The 13,379-nt window shown below is 44.9% G+C and overlaps 1 protein-coding gene across 4 annotated transcripts in view; it reads right to left on the minus strand.

Moving 5' to 3' along the window:
• Taf1b (TATA-box binding protein associated factor, RNA polymerase I subunit B) overlaps window positions 1-12,461 on the minus strand; it is a 39,047-nt gene extending 26,586 nt beyond the window's left edge. For 2 of the 4 annotated variants that reach the window (XM_004869975.3, XM_021248379.2), the window contains exons 1-7: window positions 12,319-12,461; window positions 10,224-10,322; window positions 9,309-9,396; window positions 6,328-6,425; window positions 5,852-5,947; window positions 4,845-4,998; window positions 3,779-3,935 (exon numbers count right to left, since the gene is read on the minus strand). In XM_004869975.3, the coding sequence (XP_004870032.1) occupies window positions 3,779-3,935; window positions 4,845-4,998; window positions 5,852-5,947; window positions 6,328-6,425; window positions 9,309-9,396; window positions 10,224-10,322; window positions 12,319-12,336 (710 nt within the window). In that variant the 5' untranslated portion in view covers window positions 12,337-12,461. Of the gene's footprint in view, window positions 1-3,778; window positions 3,957-4,844; window positions 4,999-5,851; window positions 5,948-6,327; window positions 6,426-9,308; window positions 9,397-10,223; window positions 10,323-12,318 lie in introns of all 4 variants that reach the window. The other 2 variants (XM_004869974.3, XM_021248378.2) reach the window with 1 other exon arrangement.
• Window positions 12,462-13,379: the final 918 nt, after the last annotated feature.

Below are 13,379 nucleotides of genomic sequence, written 5' to 3' on the forward strand. Positions count from 1 at the left end.
AAGGGTGAATGTTCTTATACAAATTATGCTTCAACCTAAAAAACACCCAAATTCACAGCTCCCCTCACAAAGAACTGCCCATGCCGTGCCTAGTGACTTCTGGCCTCACCAGCACACCATGTGGATTCTCTCCCCAGGCCTGATCACACCCAGCCTGTGCCTGCTTTGGGACTCGGCACTAGCAGCCTCTGTCTACCCGGACTGCTGGGGCTTCTGAGCCTCACAGGCTGGCTCTACTTTCATTCAAAGTGTGCTTGAGGCCAGGTGTGGTGGCGCACACCTGTGAACCCAGGACTCAGGTGGCTGAGGCAGGAGGATCACTGTGAATTTCAGGCCAGCCTGGGCCACATAATGAGTTCAAACCTGGCCTAAACTATATAGTGAGACTCTGTCTAAAAAAAATTGAGTTCAAATTCCACCTTCCCCAATAGCCAATCTAAAGTAGCCATTTGTAGGGCATGGTGGGGCATACCAGTAAACCTCAGCACTCGGGAAGCTGAGGCGGGAGGACTGGTCTGAGTCCAAGGTCAGCCTGGGCTACATAGAGACCTTGTCTCAAAAAGCCCCCCCGACGGAGCCCTCTAGGGACTCTATTTCATATCACCGAATGTTCATCTGTAGACTGCAGCTCCTGTCTGCTCATTTTCTCACTTGCTTATGTATTTGGTGGTGTTTCCTCCTCCAGCCTAGAACTTCGAGAAAGTAAGGGCTTGACCTGTGTGGCTCACACCTACATCTCACAGGCCTCTGCCCCAGAAAGGTAGATATTCAGTGAATACTTGGGGAACAGATAAGTGCCAGCTGTTTCCAGGTGTAACTGTTACTGTTAGGTAGGCAAGGACCTTTCCAGGATGCTTGAAGGGATTAACCATGAAGGATACAGATGCTGCTGGAAGATTTAAACAGGGGAGTAACTAAGGCCACCTACACTTACCCTAAGACCTTTGGGTATTCTGGCCAGGCTCATAACGATTCCCTTCAAATCAGTGTTCTTTGGAAATTTATTTTTCAAAGTTCAGCTGCAGCTCTCAGACTCCAGCATCCTGAAGAATCCCCTGGAGGGCTTCATGAAGTAGAGACCTAGACTCTACCCCTCCTCTGTAGTAGGGCTCGGAGGGTCTGGAGTGGGGCTAAGGACAGGTGCCCGGCTCCCAGGTACTGCTGAAGCTGTTGCTCAGGAAGCCACACCTAGAGAACCTGTGGCTTCCAGCAGAAAATTTCTGGGAGAAGAGCAGAGGAGGAGGACGAATGGAATGGCGACGGCCCCTTCTCCTATTACCCCAGGCAACTAAACTCTGTTCCCAAACCTTTACACCTCACAGAGCCAAAGAAAAGCCCTCCGGCTAACAGATCCCATCTCCAGGAAGACATTTTTCAAATCTCCTTGGTTGGGGAGGAGAGGGAAGGAGGAGGGGACAGAGGGGGAAGGGGGAAAGGATCTTCCTTTCTCCTTCCGCGAAGCTGCTTCTTTGAGAGCTCTCGCATCACCTCTTCTGCAGCTCCTTAGACTTCCAGGACAGCTGGAAACATCCCAGGATCGCCCTGGGCAGCACAGCCAGCCCTTTTACCCAGCTCCAAGGATGTGATGAGACTGATGTGTTTTTAAAGCTCTCCCTGGTTATCAGCAGGAAAATGGGCAGGAATGACACAAGATTGCAGACCCAGAGCTCAGTTGGGAAATTGTTAAGTAATCCAGGTGAGGACAGAGGGTGATTCTGGAAGGAGAGCTGATAGCACATAATGACCCACTGCATGCAGAGGGAGGAAGGAATGAAGATGACCTGAGGTCTCCTGACAGATGGAGCAGGGTGCAGGGTGTGCACTGAGCCAGCCAGTGCTGGTGGAGGACGGCTGAGGCCTATCTCTAGATAGTGCCAAGACATCCAGGGAGTGTGTCCAGCAGGCAGGCGGCTGCACACATAAATACATGGCTCTGGCCCTTGGCGGACAAGTCTGGGCCGGGGATAGAAGCTGGAGTCCTCAGCAAGGGTGCTAATTAGGGCCTGGGCAAGGGTGATATCACCCGATGAGCACATGGAGCAAGCGGAGGCTGTGAGTTGGGGGAGAACCCCTGAACCCCGAGTCTCTGCGGGCGGAGTTAATCATGCCTGGGAAAGGCTTTGTTATGGGGTTGATGTGGCCAAATTCAAAGGCACGATCATTCCTGGAAGCTTTTTATTTAATGAAAGGGCTGAGTGCCAACAATAATGATGATAGCGATGATGGAGTTAAAAATAATTGTGACCAGGACCAGGTTCTTATGACACACTTTGCATGCAGTCCTGGTTCTGAAAGTTGTTCAGAACCTGTGAGGTAGCTATTATTTTTACCAGTGAAGAAAGAAGCAGAGAATTATTCTATTCAGAGAATATTCTGATTCTCTGATTCTCTATTCAGAGAATTATTAATCATTTAATAGAAATGGCTCCAAATCTCCACACGGACTAACCCAATGCTGTTCTTCAGAATGTGCACAGGGAGGGAAAATTCACACTCATGATTTTGTTACATCAATCAAGTGAGAAATTCTTACACGCAATGCTATAGTTACTCAACTCATGAACTATAAAATCCTGCAGACTACCTTGAAAAATATAAATGTCGGGGCTGGGGATTTAGCTCAGTGGCACCATGCCTGCTTTGCAAGTGCAAGGTCCTGAGTTCAAGCCCCGGTACCACACACAAAAAAAGCAAAATGTAAATGTCTACTGTTTCTTCAACAGCTTCACCTCATGGTTTTATTTTCAAGTTTTCCTAAGAACATAGATAACCTGTATTTTAGCTCTTCAACACTAACGTATGCTTTGTCAACTACTAACAACCACTTTGCTAATGTAAAGTTCATCTTTTCTTAAAAAATATTTAATACTCCAAGTTGGCCACAGTAGCACATGTTTGTAATCCCAGCCCTCAGGAGGCTAAGGCAGGAAAACTGCCATGAGTTTGAGGCCAGCCTGGACTACATAGTAGTGAGACCTTATCTCAATAAACAAATAAATAAAAAATTTAATACTCCGGGGCTGGGGCTGTAGATCAGTGGCAATGCGCCTGACTGGCAAGCACAAGGTCCTGAGTTCAATCCCCAGTATGGCGGGGGGGGGGTGACTTGTAAAAAATTTAATACTCCTACTCAGGCACTTTTATGTTACCTTTGTCTTTACATGAGATAATTAATTGCCCAATATCCCACCAGAGGTAAATACTATTATTTCTACCACATAAATAAGAAAATCAAGGAGATGAATACCTGAGGGGAAATTAAACCTCAGAATTCAACTGTTTCTCCAACCTTTCAGATCCTTTCTCATGTTAGGCTGTTTTGCAAAATTAAAAATATCCAAAGGAGGGCTGGGATTTAGCTCAGTGGTTCCACTGTCTGCCTTGCAAGCTCAAGGACCCCAATTCAATCCCCAGTACCAAAAAAGTATTTATATATATATCCAAAAGTGAGGCTGGGTGTGGTGGGGCACCCTATTATCCTAGCACTCAGGGGGCTGAGGCAGGAGGATCAGCATGAGTTCGAAGCCAGCCTGGGCTACACAGTGAGTTCAAGTTCAGCCTGAACTACTTAGCGAGACCCTGATTCAAAAAAGCAAAAAACCACCACAAAATATCCCCTTCTTTTCTTTTTTTTGGGCACTGGAAATCAAACTCGGGACCTCGCACTTGCAAGGCAGGCGGCAGAGCTAAATCCCCGGCCCTAACAAAATACCCAAAGGTGTTCTTGTAGTTCACAGAGAGCTGGCAGAAGCACTGCCACACGGTACGTCGGGCTCACCTCAGAAGATCGGAGAGAGTCACTGCTTCTCTCTGCCACAGCAAGGACAGGTAGCAGAGAGCGAGTGTCCCCGGCACTGTCATCTTCAAGATGCCTTTCTCCTTCCACTCCGAGTACTCCATGCCATCGAGGGACCCGGAACAGACAGATGCAGCCACTGCAGGGACAGAGCGAGACTCTGAAAGACGCAAAAGCCAACAAAAGAACATCACAGGAACAACCTCAAACGGTCGCTTAAAATATCTTTTTTTGGTTTTTTTTTGATACCGGGGATAGAACTAGGGTCCTTGTGCTTGCGAGGCAAGCGGCAGAACCACTGAGCTAAATCCCCGGCCCTTACTTAAAATATCTTAAAATCAGGTTACAACTCATCTGTGTCACGAGAGCGATTTGCCAATGAGAAGTGATGAGGGTGAGGAAGGTCATCAGCAAGGAAGGGACCTGACTGTCACCTGTGGGAGTGATGTAGGGTGGAGTTTGAAAGGAAGATTTGAATTTTTTAGTAGTGAACATGAATTTTTTTTTTTTAGAACATTTTTATTTTATTTTATTTTTTGTTTTGTTTTATCGAGACAGGGTCTTGCTATGTAGTTCAGGCTGGCCTTGAACTCAAACCGATCCTCCTGCCTCAGCCTCCCGAGGGCTGGGACACAGGTGTGTGCCACCACACCTGGCTTCCTTATCTATCTTAAATTATAGACTTCAACCAGAAAGCAGTCACACAAATAATAGAGTAAAATTTACTCAGCTTGCCTCGATCTGTGTTTCGAAACTGGGGATACCATCATTGCCTCTTGACTATTTTATCATGCGGCAAAGTTACAACATTTTCTACTGCAACTTTCTCTAAAAGTTCTGAGCCCACACATACATGATGTTTTTGGAGCAAGCCTCTTCTGTGGATCCACTTTCTCTTTATTTCCCTTTGAAGGCCACACAAAAATACTCCCTGGAGACGAGAGGTGCCTTTCTGAACACAAAGACCCTCCCTGGATCTAGAAGCCAGGCTAAATGACTTCGAGGCAGGGCTGGCTTTGATATCCGGCAGCCCGCTTCTTATCTTTACCTGACTGTGGTGTTCTCAGGGCAGGAAAAGGCTTTGGTGTTGGGACGTCAGACTTCGACTCAGCTCCACTTTCAAGGCTGGAAGCACAGCTAGCATCGCTGAGCAGTTCAGACCCACTCGCCCAGTCTGAATGATGGACATTATCTTTCAACACCTGCTTGCAAGATCATGCAAATAAAATGGCTGCACAGGAGCTGAAAACAGTTAACGTCTGCGAGGTGAAACAATTCCTGAGGGACACAAATACAGTTAGAAGAACCACTCTAGAGAACTGCAAGTCCAGCAGGCCCCGAGGTCTGAGATGCCCTCAATTCCAGAAGGGAAGGTGCTGCCGGACAGCACCCACCAGTGCTTCCAAGAGGAGAGCTACAGACGGGGGCCCCCTCAGGATAAAAATACAGAGAATCAACAATGATCCATGCAGGCTGCTGGCCTCTTCCTACCTGCATAATTTCTGCTCTGTGTTTTGCTAGTGCCAATTCTCCTCCCTGAACTCTTCCTTTCTCCTACTCACTACTTCCTCTATCATGCTGTCTCTCTGATCACTCTTCCAAGGATTTCTCATTTCCTTGAGCTCCTGCAGCACCTAGGGTTTAGAGCAGGTGAGCAGCAGGGTGCACTCACCACATCACGGTCATCGGCACACACTAAAAGCATGCTCAGGGCATCCCTACAAGCCAGGGCCTGGTTAGCTGATATAACCTGAGGGACTGACCGTAGTCAAAAGCCACGATCCCAGCCCCGCAGGGCGAGAAACTGGATCTTACTACCAGGAGATAAGACTTGCTTAAGCAGCTCTCGAGAGAATGAACTGAAGAAGCAGGGAACCGGTTCAAATGGGGCGCCCTCTGGCCAGCACCGACGGGAGGCGAGGCCCACCCAGCACCCCGCAGTACGCTTACTGGGGAGGCAAAGTTCGGGGCCGGCAGCCACCTCGGGCTCCCCTGCCTTTGCCTCCACAGTTTCCCACACATCTTGCAGTCCCACTTTTCAGAGCCGCAACCCACCTGGGCCTTCCTTCCACTGGTGTACACCGGGTTTGCACAATATGCCTGCTTACTTTTCTGCAGGTAGCGCTTCCAAAAATTGTGTAAAACTTCATTCTGAGGTGGAAGGGGAATGAGCGGTAATTGTGGTTCACACAGACACGCGGATGCATGGACTGCAGAATCTCCTGTGCTGCCCACGGGTCCTGTCCCTAGCGCGTTCTTACTGTTCCTCCTTAACAAGAGCTATCATCACAGTGCCAAGTATATGGGCAACACAGACAAACACTCTTTAGTCTTAGATTTCAGAGAAGGGAAAGACACTAAATATCACCTAGTTGAATCCCTTCTTTTTCTGTATTAAGATCACAGAAAGAAAATACCTTCTACATGTGTACCCTTCCAATATTACTACTGATATCTCCCCAGCTGCACTCTGAACCCTACTCTTCCACCCACAAAAGGTAAAGCTAACTTCTACACACGGACAGGCTCACCTTTAATTCTGGGGCTACTCCGAGGGTCTTCAGCACTTCTGCTTGCTGACAAAGTATGTGCTGAAATCCTTCGCACACATACCAATCCCAGCCTTTTTCTGAGTGACAAATAGCCATGCTTTAGACATTTGTGTTCCTGATCGGCTATGACACTACCACATAATTATAATCTGTGCTTATACACTGCACTCTGATTTTCTGGGTAGCCCTGAGTTTCCATTCTTACATCCCTTGTTCCCAACTGAGCAAATTAGTACACAAATGCTAACAACCTAAGCATGTTGTACAATTTACCAGATTTTTAATGTTTTATCTATAGTTTTTCTGAAATATTCATCTAAGGGGCAAAAGAAGAGTCATTATGTTAAAAGCACCAGTGAAATAAGTTTTAGAAATGTGCATTTTACTGAGCAATGCCTAGCAGAACCCTAAAGGGAAGTACTGAGTAGCCATGGCTCCCCTCAGTTTTTGGGTTTGTTTTTATTTTTGGTACTGGGGATTGAACTCATGATCTTGTGCTCGCAAGGCAGGCGAGGTGCCACTGAGCTAAATCCCCTGCCCTTTCCCCCCAGATTTTTATTTGACTCACACAGAAACAGAGCACTTGGCGAATCTGTGAACAAATGTCAATGAATGACACGAGATCCATCAGATGTCCCTGAGCATAGAAAAAGGCACTATGACTATTCAAAGGCGTGATTCTAGGACACAGTGAGAAACTGATAGCAAGGGAACTGATTTTGGGCTAGGTACCAGGAGCATAGAAGTTATTTCCTTGCATCCTCCAAGCAGCCCTAAGAGACTGTAAAGAAATTTGCCACCACAGAGGACAGCGTTTCCATTAAATTACTACTGCCATCGATTAGAGAAAACATTTAACCTGTGCAGACCTCTGTATCTTATCCCTTGCTGCTGGACAGTCACTCTTAACAGCAAGTGATCACCAGGTTTTATACATAACTTCTGAAGCCTGTTGCTGGCCCCCAGCTGCCTCTGCCCTGCACTTGAGGATTCCAACTCCTGTCCCTCACTGGAATGTCTCAAAGTCTCCCAGCTGTCCTGACTGACCCGATTCCCACACGGAAGGGATCCAGGAGGTGTAACATGGAGCCTGTGATCCTGGTCATTCCAAAGTTGAGTGAGTATCAACACAGACATGCACACACACATGCACACACGGGTCCTGTGCACCATTCTGGGCACTTAGAAGCTGATAAAGTTGTACTCTAATTCTGAGTTCCTATTTTACATAACAAATGGCATCGATATTCTCTTTGTTGTTATAAACACATTTTTATTCAAAATAATTATAATTTTTAACATAACCGGTAAGAATGGCATTTTACATTTTAAAAAATCTTTCTCTTCACTCTATTGTGATATTTTGCTTTCACTAAAGTATATGAAGAAAATCTGGCCTCACACAGATAAGAATTTGAAAAAGGAGAAGTATGTTAATATCTTTTTCCGGTAACTGTGAATAGTTTTTATTTTGTCCTTGTATCCACATTGAACAAATTGTAGTTTCTTTCTTTCTTTTTTTTTTTTAAAGGGGAAGGGGTTTATTTGGCTTACAGTTCGTAGAAGTTTCAGTCCATAATCAGCCAACTCCAAGGCAGGGACAACAAACAGGCATAGCAGAGCAGAAACAACATGGCACACACAAGGCAGCAAAGGTAACAAGAGCTCACTATTCCTCACTATTCTCTTTTTACAGATACAGACACTAAGCATACACCTACTAAAGCACCTCAAGTTCTTGTCAAGAATTTTGGGGATCTTTTTTTTTTTTTCTTTTGGCACCAGGGATTGAACTCAGGACCTTGTGCTTGCAAGGCAAGCAGCAGAACCACTGAGCCAAATCCCTGGCCTTGGGGGTCATCCTTGATCTAAATCATAACATTCCTGAAGAAATTTAAGCTGGTTTTTTTTTTGTATCAGAGGTCGATCTCAGAACCTTGTGCTTGTGAGGCAGGTGAGGTGCAGTGCGCCACTGAGCTAAATCCCCAGCCCCAAAAGAAATTTAAGATTAAATTACATAATTTAACTATGTCAGTCTGTCAAGTCTGAATTCATCAGGTTTTATTCTGATGAAACTTAATAAAAATTAATCAGGTCTTAGCCCAGTAAAAAGTTATTATTAAAACTCAAATAGGAACATGAGTTAGCACTTAGGTATTCTTTGTTCTTTACCTAAGAATGTCAATGTATGTCCTATAAATATGTCACATATATATGAGATATATATCATATATGTGTGTGTGTGTGCGCGCACGTGCATGTGCATGTCCTCAGAGCCACCTCATGTAGAAGAATCACCATGATCATTATCCTGGTTTCAAACTTCAGCATCTGGTCATTAGTCCTAAAATGGCAAGCATCTCGAAGACTTTACCTGAGCCCCTTCTCAATCATGCTTAATTATTGGCGCTCACTGGATTAATGACATAACAACCTTTCCCAGCACACCCATGGCTATTTTAAGGGAAAATAATCTTCCCTATTTGAAAAGGGTGTGTTCAAATTCAGTGTGAGAAACAGGGTTGGCAAAGCTGAATATCATGTTTAACTTGCCTCATCTGACATCTCCACAGTTGAATCATTTCAGCAAAGAAGCATTTTCCTTTAAAAGCACGGAAAATCTTACTCATAATCAATAGATACAAAGGACTGAAGAAATATGCTAGGAGGTAAAAAGAACAAGTGCTCCTTTTGCTATTACCATCTTTTGCGTAATAGTTGCTCCACCAGAAATGCAACTCACTGACAAAAAGCAGGATAAAAAAGAAAAAGATACTCTTCAATATATTCGCTTACCATCTTACCATCCGTAGTTACCATCTTTAATTCTGTTTCAGATAACCAGCTTTAAAATCTGGTGTTTTCTCTAGTATTCATTTAAAATCCCATTCCATGTCCCCAAATCATCATGGTGAAAGATGTGAGTAAAGACATTCAGCACTTATGAAGAAAGAGCTCACCTAGTTTGCTTTTTCTTTTGAGGCCTCTGCTGATGGATTTTATCTTGGTGTTAGGAATAATGTCAGTGTTGATAACTTCCTTAGATCTCTGTAGGAAACCAGAACAGATGTTAAGAAAGCTTCCTACTGCCCTATGCAATATTTCCAAAGATGCTCTGGTAAATATAAAGAACCCAAGTGAGCTCCAAGACCAAGGATGGTAACATCTTGGGGAAATTATATTAAACCTAACATTCTGGTTCATCTTGATGTTGCTTTTTCATTCAAAATTTCTCAGTTCCTAAAATAGTACCTGAACAAAGTAATCATCACTAAGTGTCTGCTAAATGAATAAACTTTTAAGGCTCTCACACCAAACCAACCCAAAAGTCAAACTTACTCAATTTTGTCTGTATGCAAAACACGCTTTGGTATGAAAACAATGTGTGTTTATTGTAACTGCTGATGTCTAACCTACATGCAGTTTAGTCTCAGCCTCCTTTCCCATGTCTGAATGTTACTCTAAAACTGCTTTCAATTCTGAAATTTCAATTTTTTTTTTTTTTTTTTGGTACCAGAGATTGAACTCGGGTCCTTGCACTTTCAAGGCAGGCAGTGGAACCACTGAGCTAAATCCCCAGCCCCTGAAATTTCAATTCTTAAAAAGTATTACTTTTTAAGGTAACTTACAGAAGTTCAGGATGATTAAATGGTTAGGATAATTCATACCAAAGTCTTTAATTCCAGCTGCTCATTCTCAATTTGATTTTCAAATTCCTAACTTGAAGATGACCAGAGGACGACTGACCTTCTTAGAATCTGGGCTTTGTATGAGTGATAAAAATACATCACTTCTTTGGGAACTAAGCTACAGCCCAGGCTTCAGCTACAGTTTTTAAAACATAAGCAAATTAAAAAATGACCTCTGTTACTTACCTCTGTAACATTGTGGCAGGAAGTGCAGTAATATTTCCCTTCCTCAGTGAGACCCCAAGAGATAGCATCACACTGAGAACAGCGCTCTTTTAACTCTTTCTATAGGAAAAGATAGAAAAAGTCTTATTATTAAACCATAATCCTAAAGCCTGCAGTTCTTAGTTCTAAGTTCCTGGCAATTTTACACTTATCAATAAAAAATTCCCGGAAAAGATGTCAGAGAGATTATCTGCAAACAAGAAACATTTAGTCTCTCTCTCTCTTTATCTTGTTTTTTGTTTTGGTACCGGGGATCGAACTCGGGTCCTTGTGCTTGGGAGGCAGGCAGCGGAACCACTGAGGCTAAATCCCCAGCCCTATCCTGGGTTTTTTTTGAGACAGGATCTATGTAGTTCAGGCTGGCCTTAAACTCACTACATAGCCCAGGCTGGTTTTGAACTCTCATCGATCCTCCTGCCTCAGCCACCCAAGTGCTGGGATTATAGGTGTTCGCCACCATGCTCAGCTAGGAAACATTCAGTCTTTTGGGCAGTGTGAAAGTGAATTAAGTTATTAGAGAAAATGTACCAAAATATGCAGAGAATGAGGGGAAAAAAGAAAGACAAAAGGTGATAAGGGTAAACTGTAAACAAAGATGAGAATATAAAACTCCTTGAGGGAGCCAGGGATTTAGCTCAGTTCTTCAGCCACCTGCCTTGAAAGGTCCTGAGTTCGATCCCCGGTATCAAAAAAAAAAAAAAGAAGAAAGGGCTGGGAATATAGCTCAGTGAAAAAGCCCTGGTTTCAATCCCCAGTACCAAAACAAAACAAACTCCTTGAGGGCTGGGGATTTAGCTCAGTGGTTCCGCCGCCTGCCTCAAAAGCACAAGGAGGAGTTCAATCCCCGGTACCAACCCCCGCCCCAAACCAAAACTCCTTGAAAGTGTTGTGAGAAAAAAAGACAAGATGTAAGTATGCAGATTTAAAAATTAGACAGGCCATTTGGAATTTCTGGTAGGAGACTAAAAACACATGCATACTTCAAAGGAACTAGATTTTAAAAAATTAATTGCATTGATACACTTTTGACATATACAAAGATCACATTCATTGTTTGAGGGCCGGGGATTTAGCTCAGTGGTTCCAACGCCTGCCTCAAAAGCACAAGGTCCTGAGTTCGATCCCCGGTACCAAAATAAATAAACAAACAAATAAAATCCTAAGATCACATTCATCGTAGGGAATTTGTACCTGTAAGTAACATATCTTCTTTTTTTTCCCATTCCCCTCCCTTCCCTTCAATCCTTCCCTCTTTACACAACTTTGTTTCTATTTCTATTGTTTACCTTCCATTCTTTTTAGGAACTAGATTTTTATTAATGCTGTTTCAAGTTCTGATTTACTTATTCAGCAGTAGAAAGGGTCTCAACTATGTGTGCAGCAGTCATTTTACCAGGTTCTGGGGATTCAAAGGCGAACAAAAGAGACACGGGATCCACTCACAGTATATGTGAACTATGTAATTATTAATTTCATATTTAGCATTTAGACATTAATCGTCCATTAGTGAATTAACCTTTACCAAGCAGCTACTACCGACTTTCTATCCCCATCTTGCTCTGCACACAGGGGCCTAATTATCTGACTCCCCTCTCTCTGCTGTTTGACTTCTTGTTACCACTTAATTACCGGAGACTCACTTAACACCATCAGAGAAGGCAGTATTTTATGCAGTATGTAAAAAATGCATGTCAAATTTATTCTGATAACTTCGTAGAATTTCCATTGACCCCTCACTGACAACGCTACTGATAACGGACACCTCCGGGTGCCCCCGCACCCGAATTTGGGAATCTCTACGCAAGAGGGGGCCAAGCTTCCCAGAGAGACGCAGGGATTCCCTGGGGCCATTTGGGTTCCGGCCCCGGACCCCCACATCAAAGGGAACTCGTGGGTAGTCCCGTGGAGACGGGCGAGTCAAGCGGGTGGCCACCCACAAACCCACAGCTCCGCCCCCCCTCACAGCAACCTCGCCGAGCCAGAAACTCCAGCCTCTTTCCCCAAACCGCTCACCTCCCACCCGTGGCCGCCCCCAGCCCGCCAGCGTCCTTCTTACCGCCTCCTCCAGCTCCATCCCGCCGGAACAAGACAGTGCGCCGGCCCGTTACCCGGGCAGCGGACGTGGCTTCCGGGAGCGCGATAGGAGCCCTCCGACCGGAAACTCGAAACCCAGACTTTGAGTTCCGGACTCCATCCGCGTGCTCCCGGGCAAGACTCCGGGAATCCTGCAACTTCCCTTCTCCTCCCCGCAACCTGGGATAATGTTGCTTTCTTGGGTTTGATAACTAAAAGGAACGCATTCACCACTGGGCGGCGCCCAGGGCAGAATGATTCATCCCTGCACCATTCTGATAGTGGCTCAAGACCCACGTGCTCAGCTGCAAGGGAGGCAGTGCAGAGCTAGGCTCCGCACTGTGAATTCTACCTCCCAATCACTCTGCCCCTTACAGATTTTTTTTTTTCTTTCTACTGGGGATTCAGCCCAGGGCCTTTGCACTGAGCTTCATCCCCAGCACTTTAAATTTATTTTGAAACAGTTCTCCCTAAATCATTAAATTGCCCTCCCTCAAACTTGTGATCCTCCTGCCTCAGCCTCCCAACTGGTGGAATTATGGGTGTGCACTACCATGCCCTGATTTTTACTGGGTTTTTAAAGGTGAGACCTTGAGGTTTGGGTTAAACCTAGGTTTTTAATTTCCCCAATTTCCTCCTCTACAAAAATTAGATACTACCTGTCCTGTATAGTTGAGGTTTCTGGAGTAAGGGTCAATAAATTTAGCTGTTAACAATCTACAGATTGGGCCAGGAATTTAGCTCAGTGGTGCCGCACCTGCCTCACAAGTGCAAGGTCCTGAGTTTGATCCCCGGTACCAAAGCTGGGTGTGGTGGTGCACGCCTGTGATCCCAGCACTCTGGAGGCTGAAGCAGAAGTGCCATGAGTTTGAGGCCAGCCTGAACTACATAGTAAGACTGTCTCAAAGAAAAAAAAAGAATTTTTCCCCAGTACCAGGGATTGAACTCAGGACCTTGTGCTTCCGAGGCAGGCATGGCACCACTGAGCTAAATCCCCGGGCCTAGAGAAATTTTTTTTTTTTTTTTTTTTTTTTGCCAGCTACT

The sequence above is a fragment of the Heterocephalus glaber genome, unplaced genomic scaffold (assembly GCF_053883595.1).
Source record: "Heterocephalus glaber isolate CG9 unplaced genomic scaffold, H.glaber_assembly_v1.0 deba00001724, whole genome shotgun sequence".
Taxonomy (NCBI): domain Eukaryota; kingdom Metazoa; phylum Chordata; class Mammalia; order Rodentia; family Bathyergidae; genus Heterocephalus; species Heterocephalus glaber.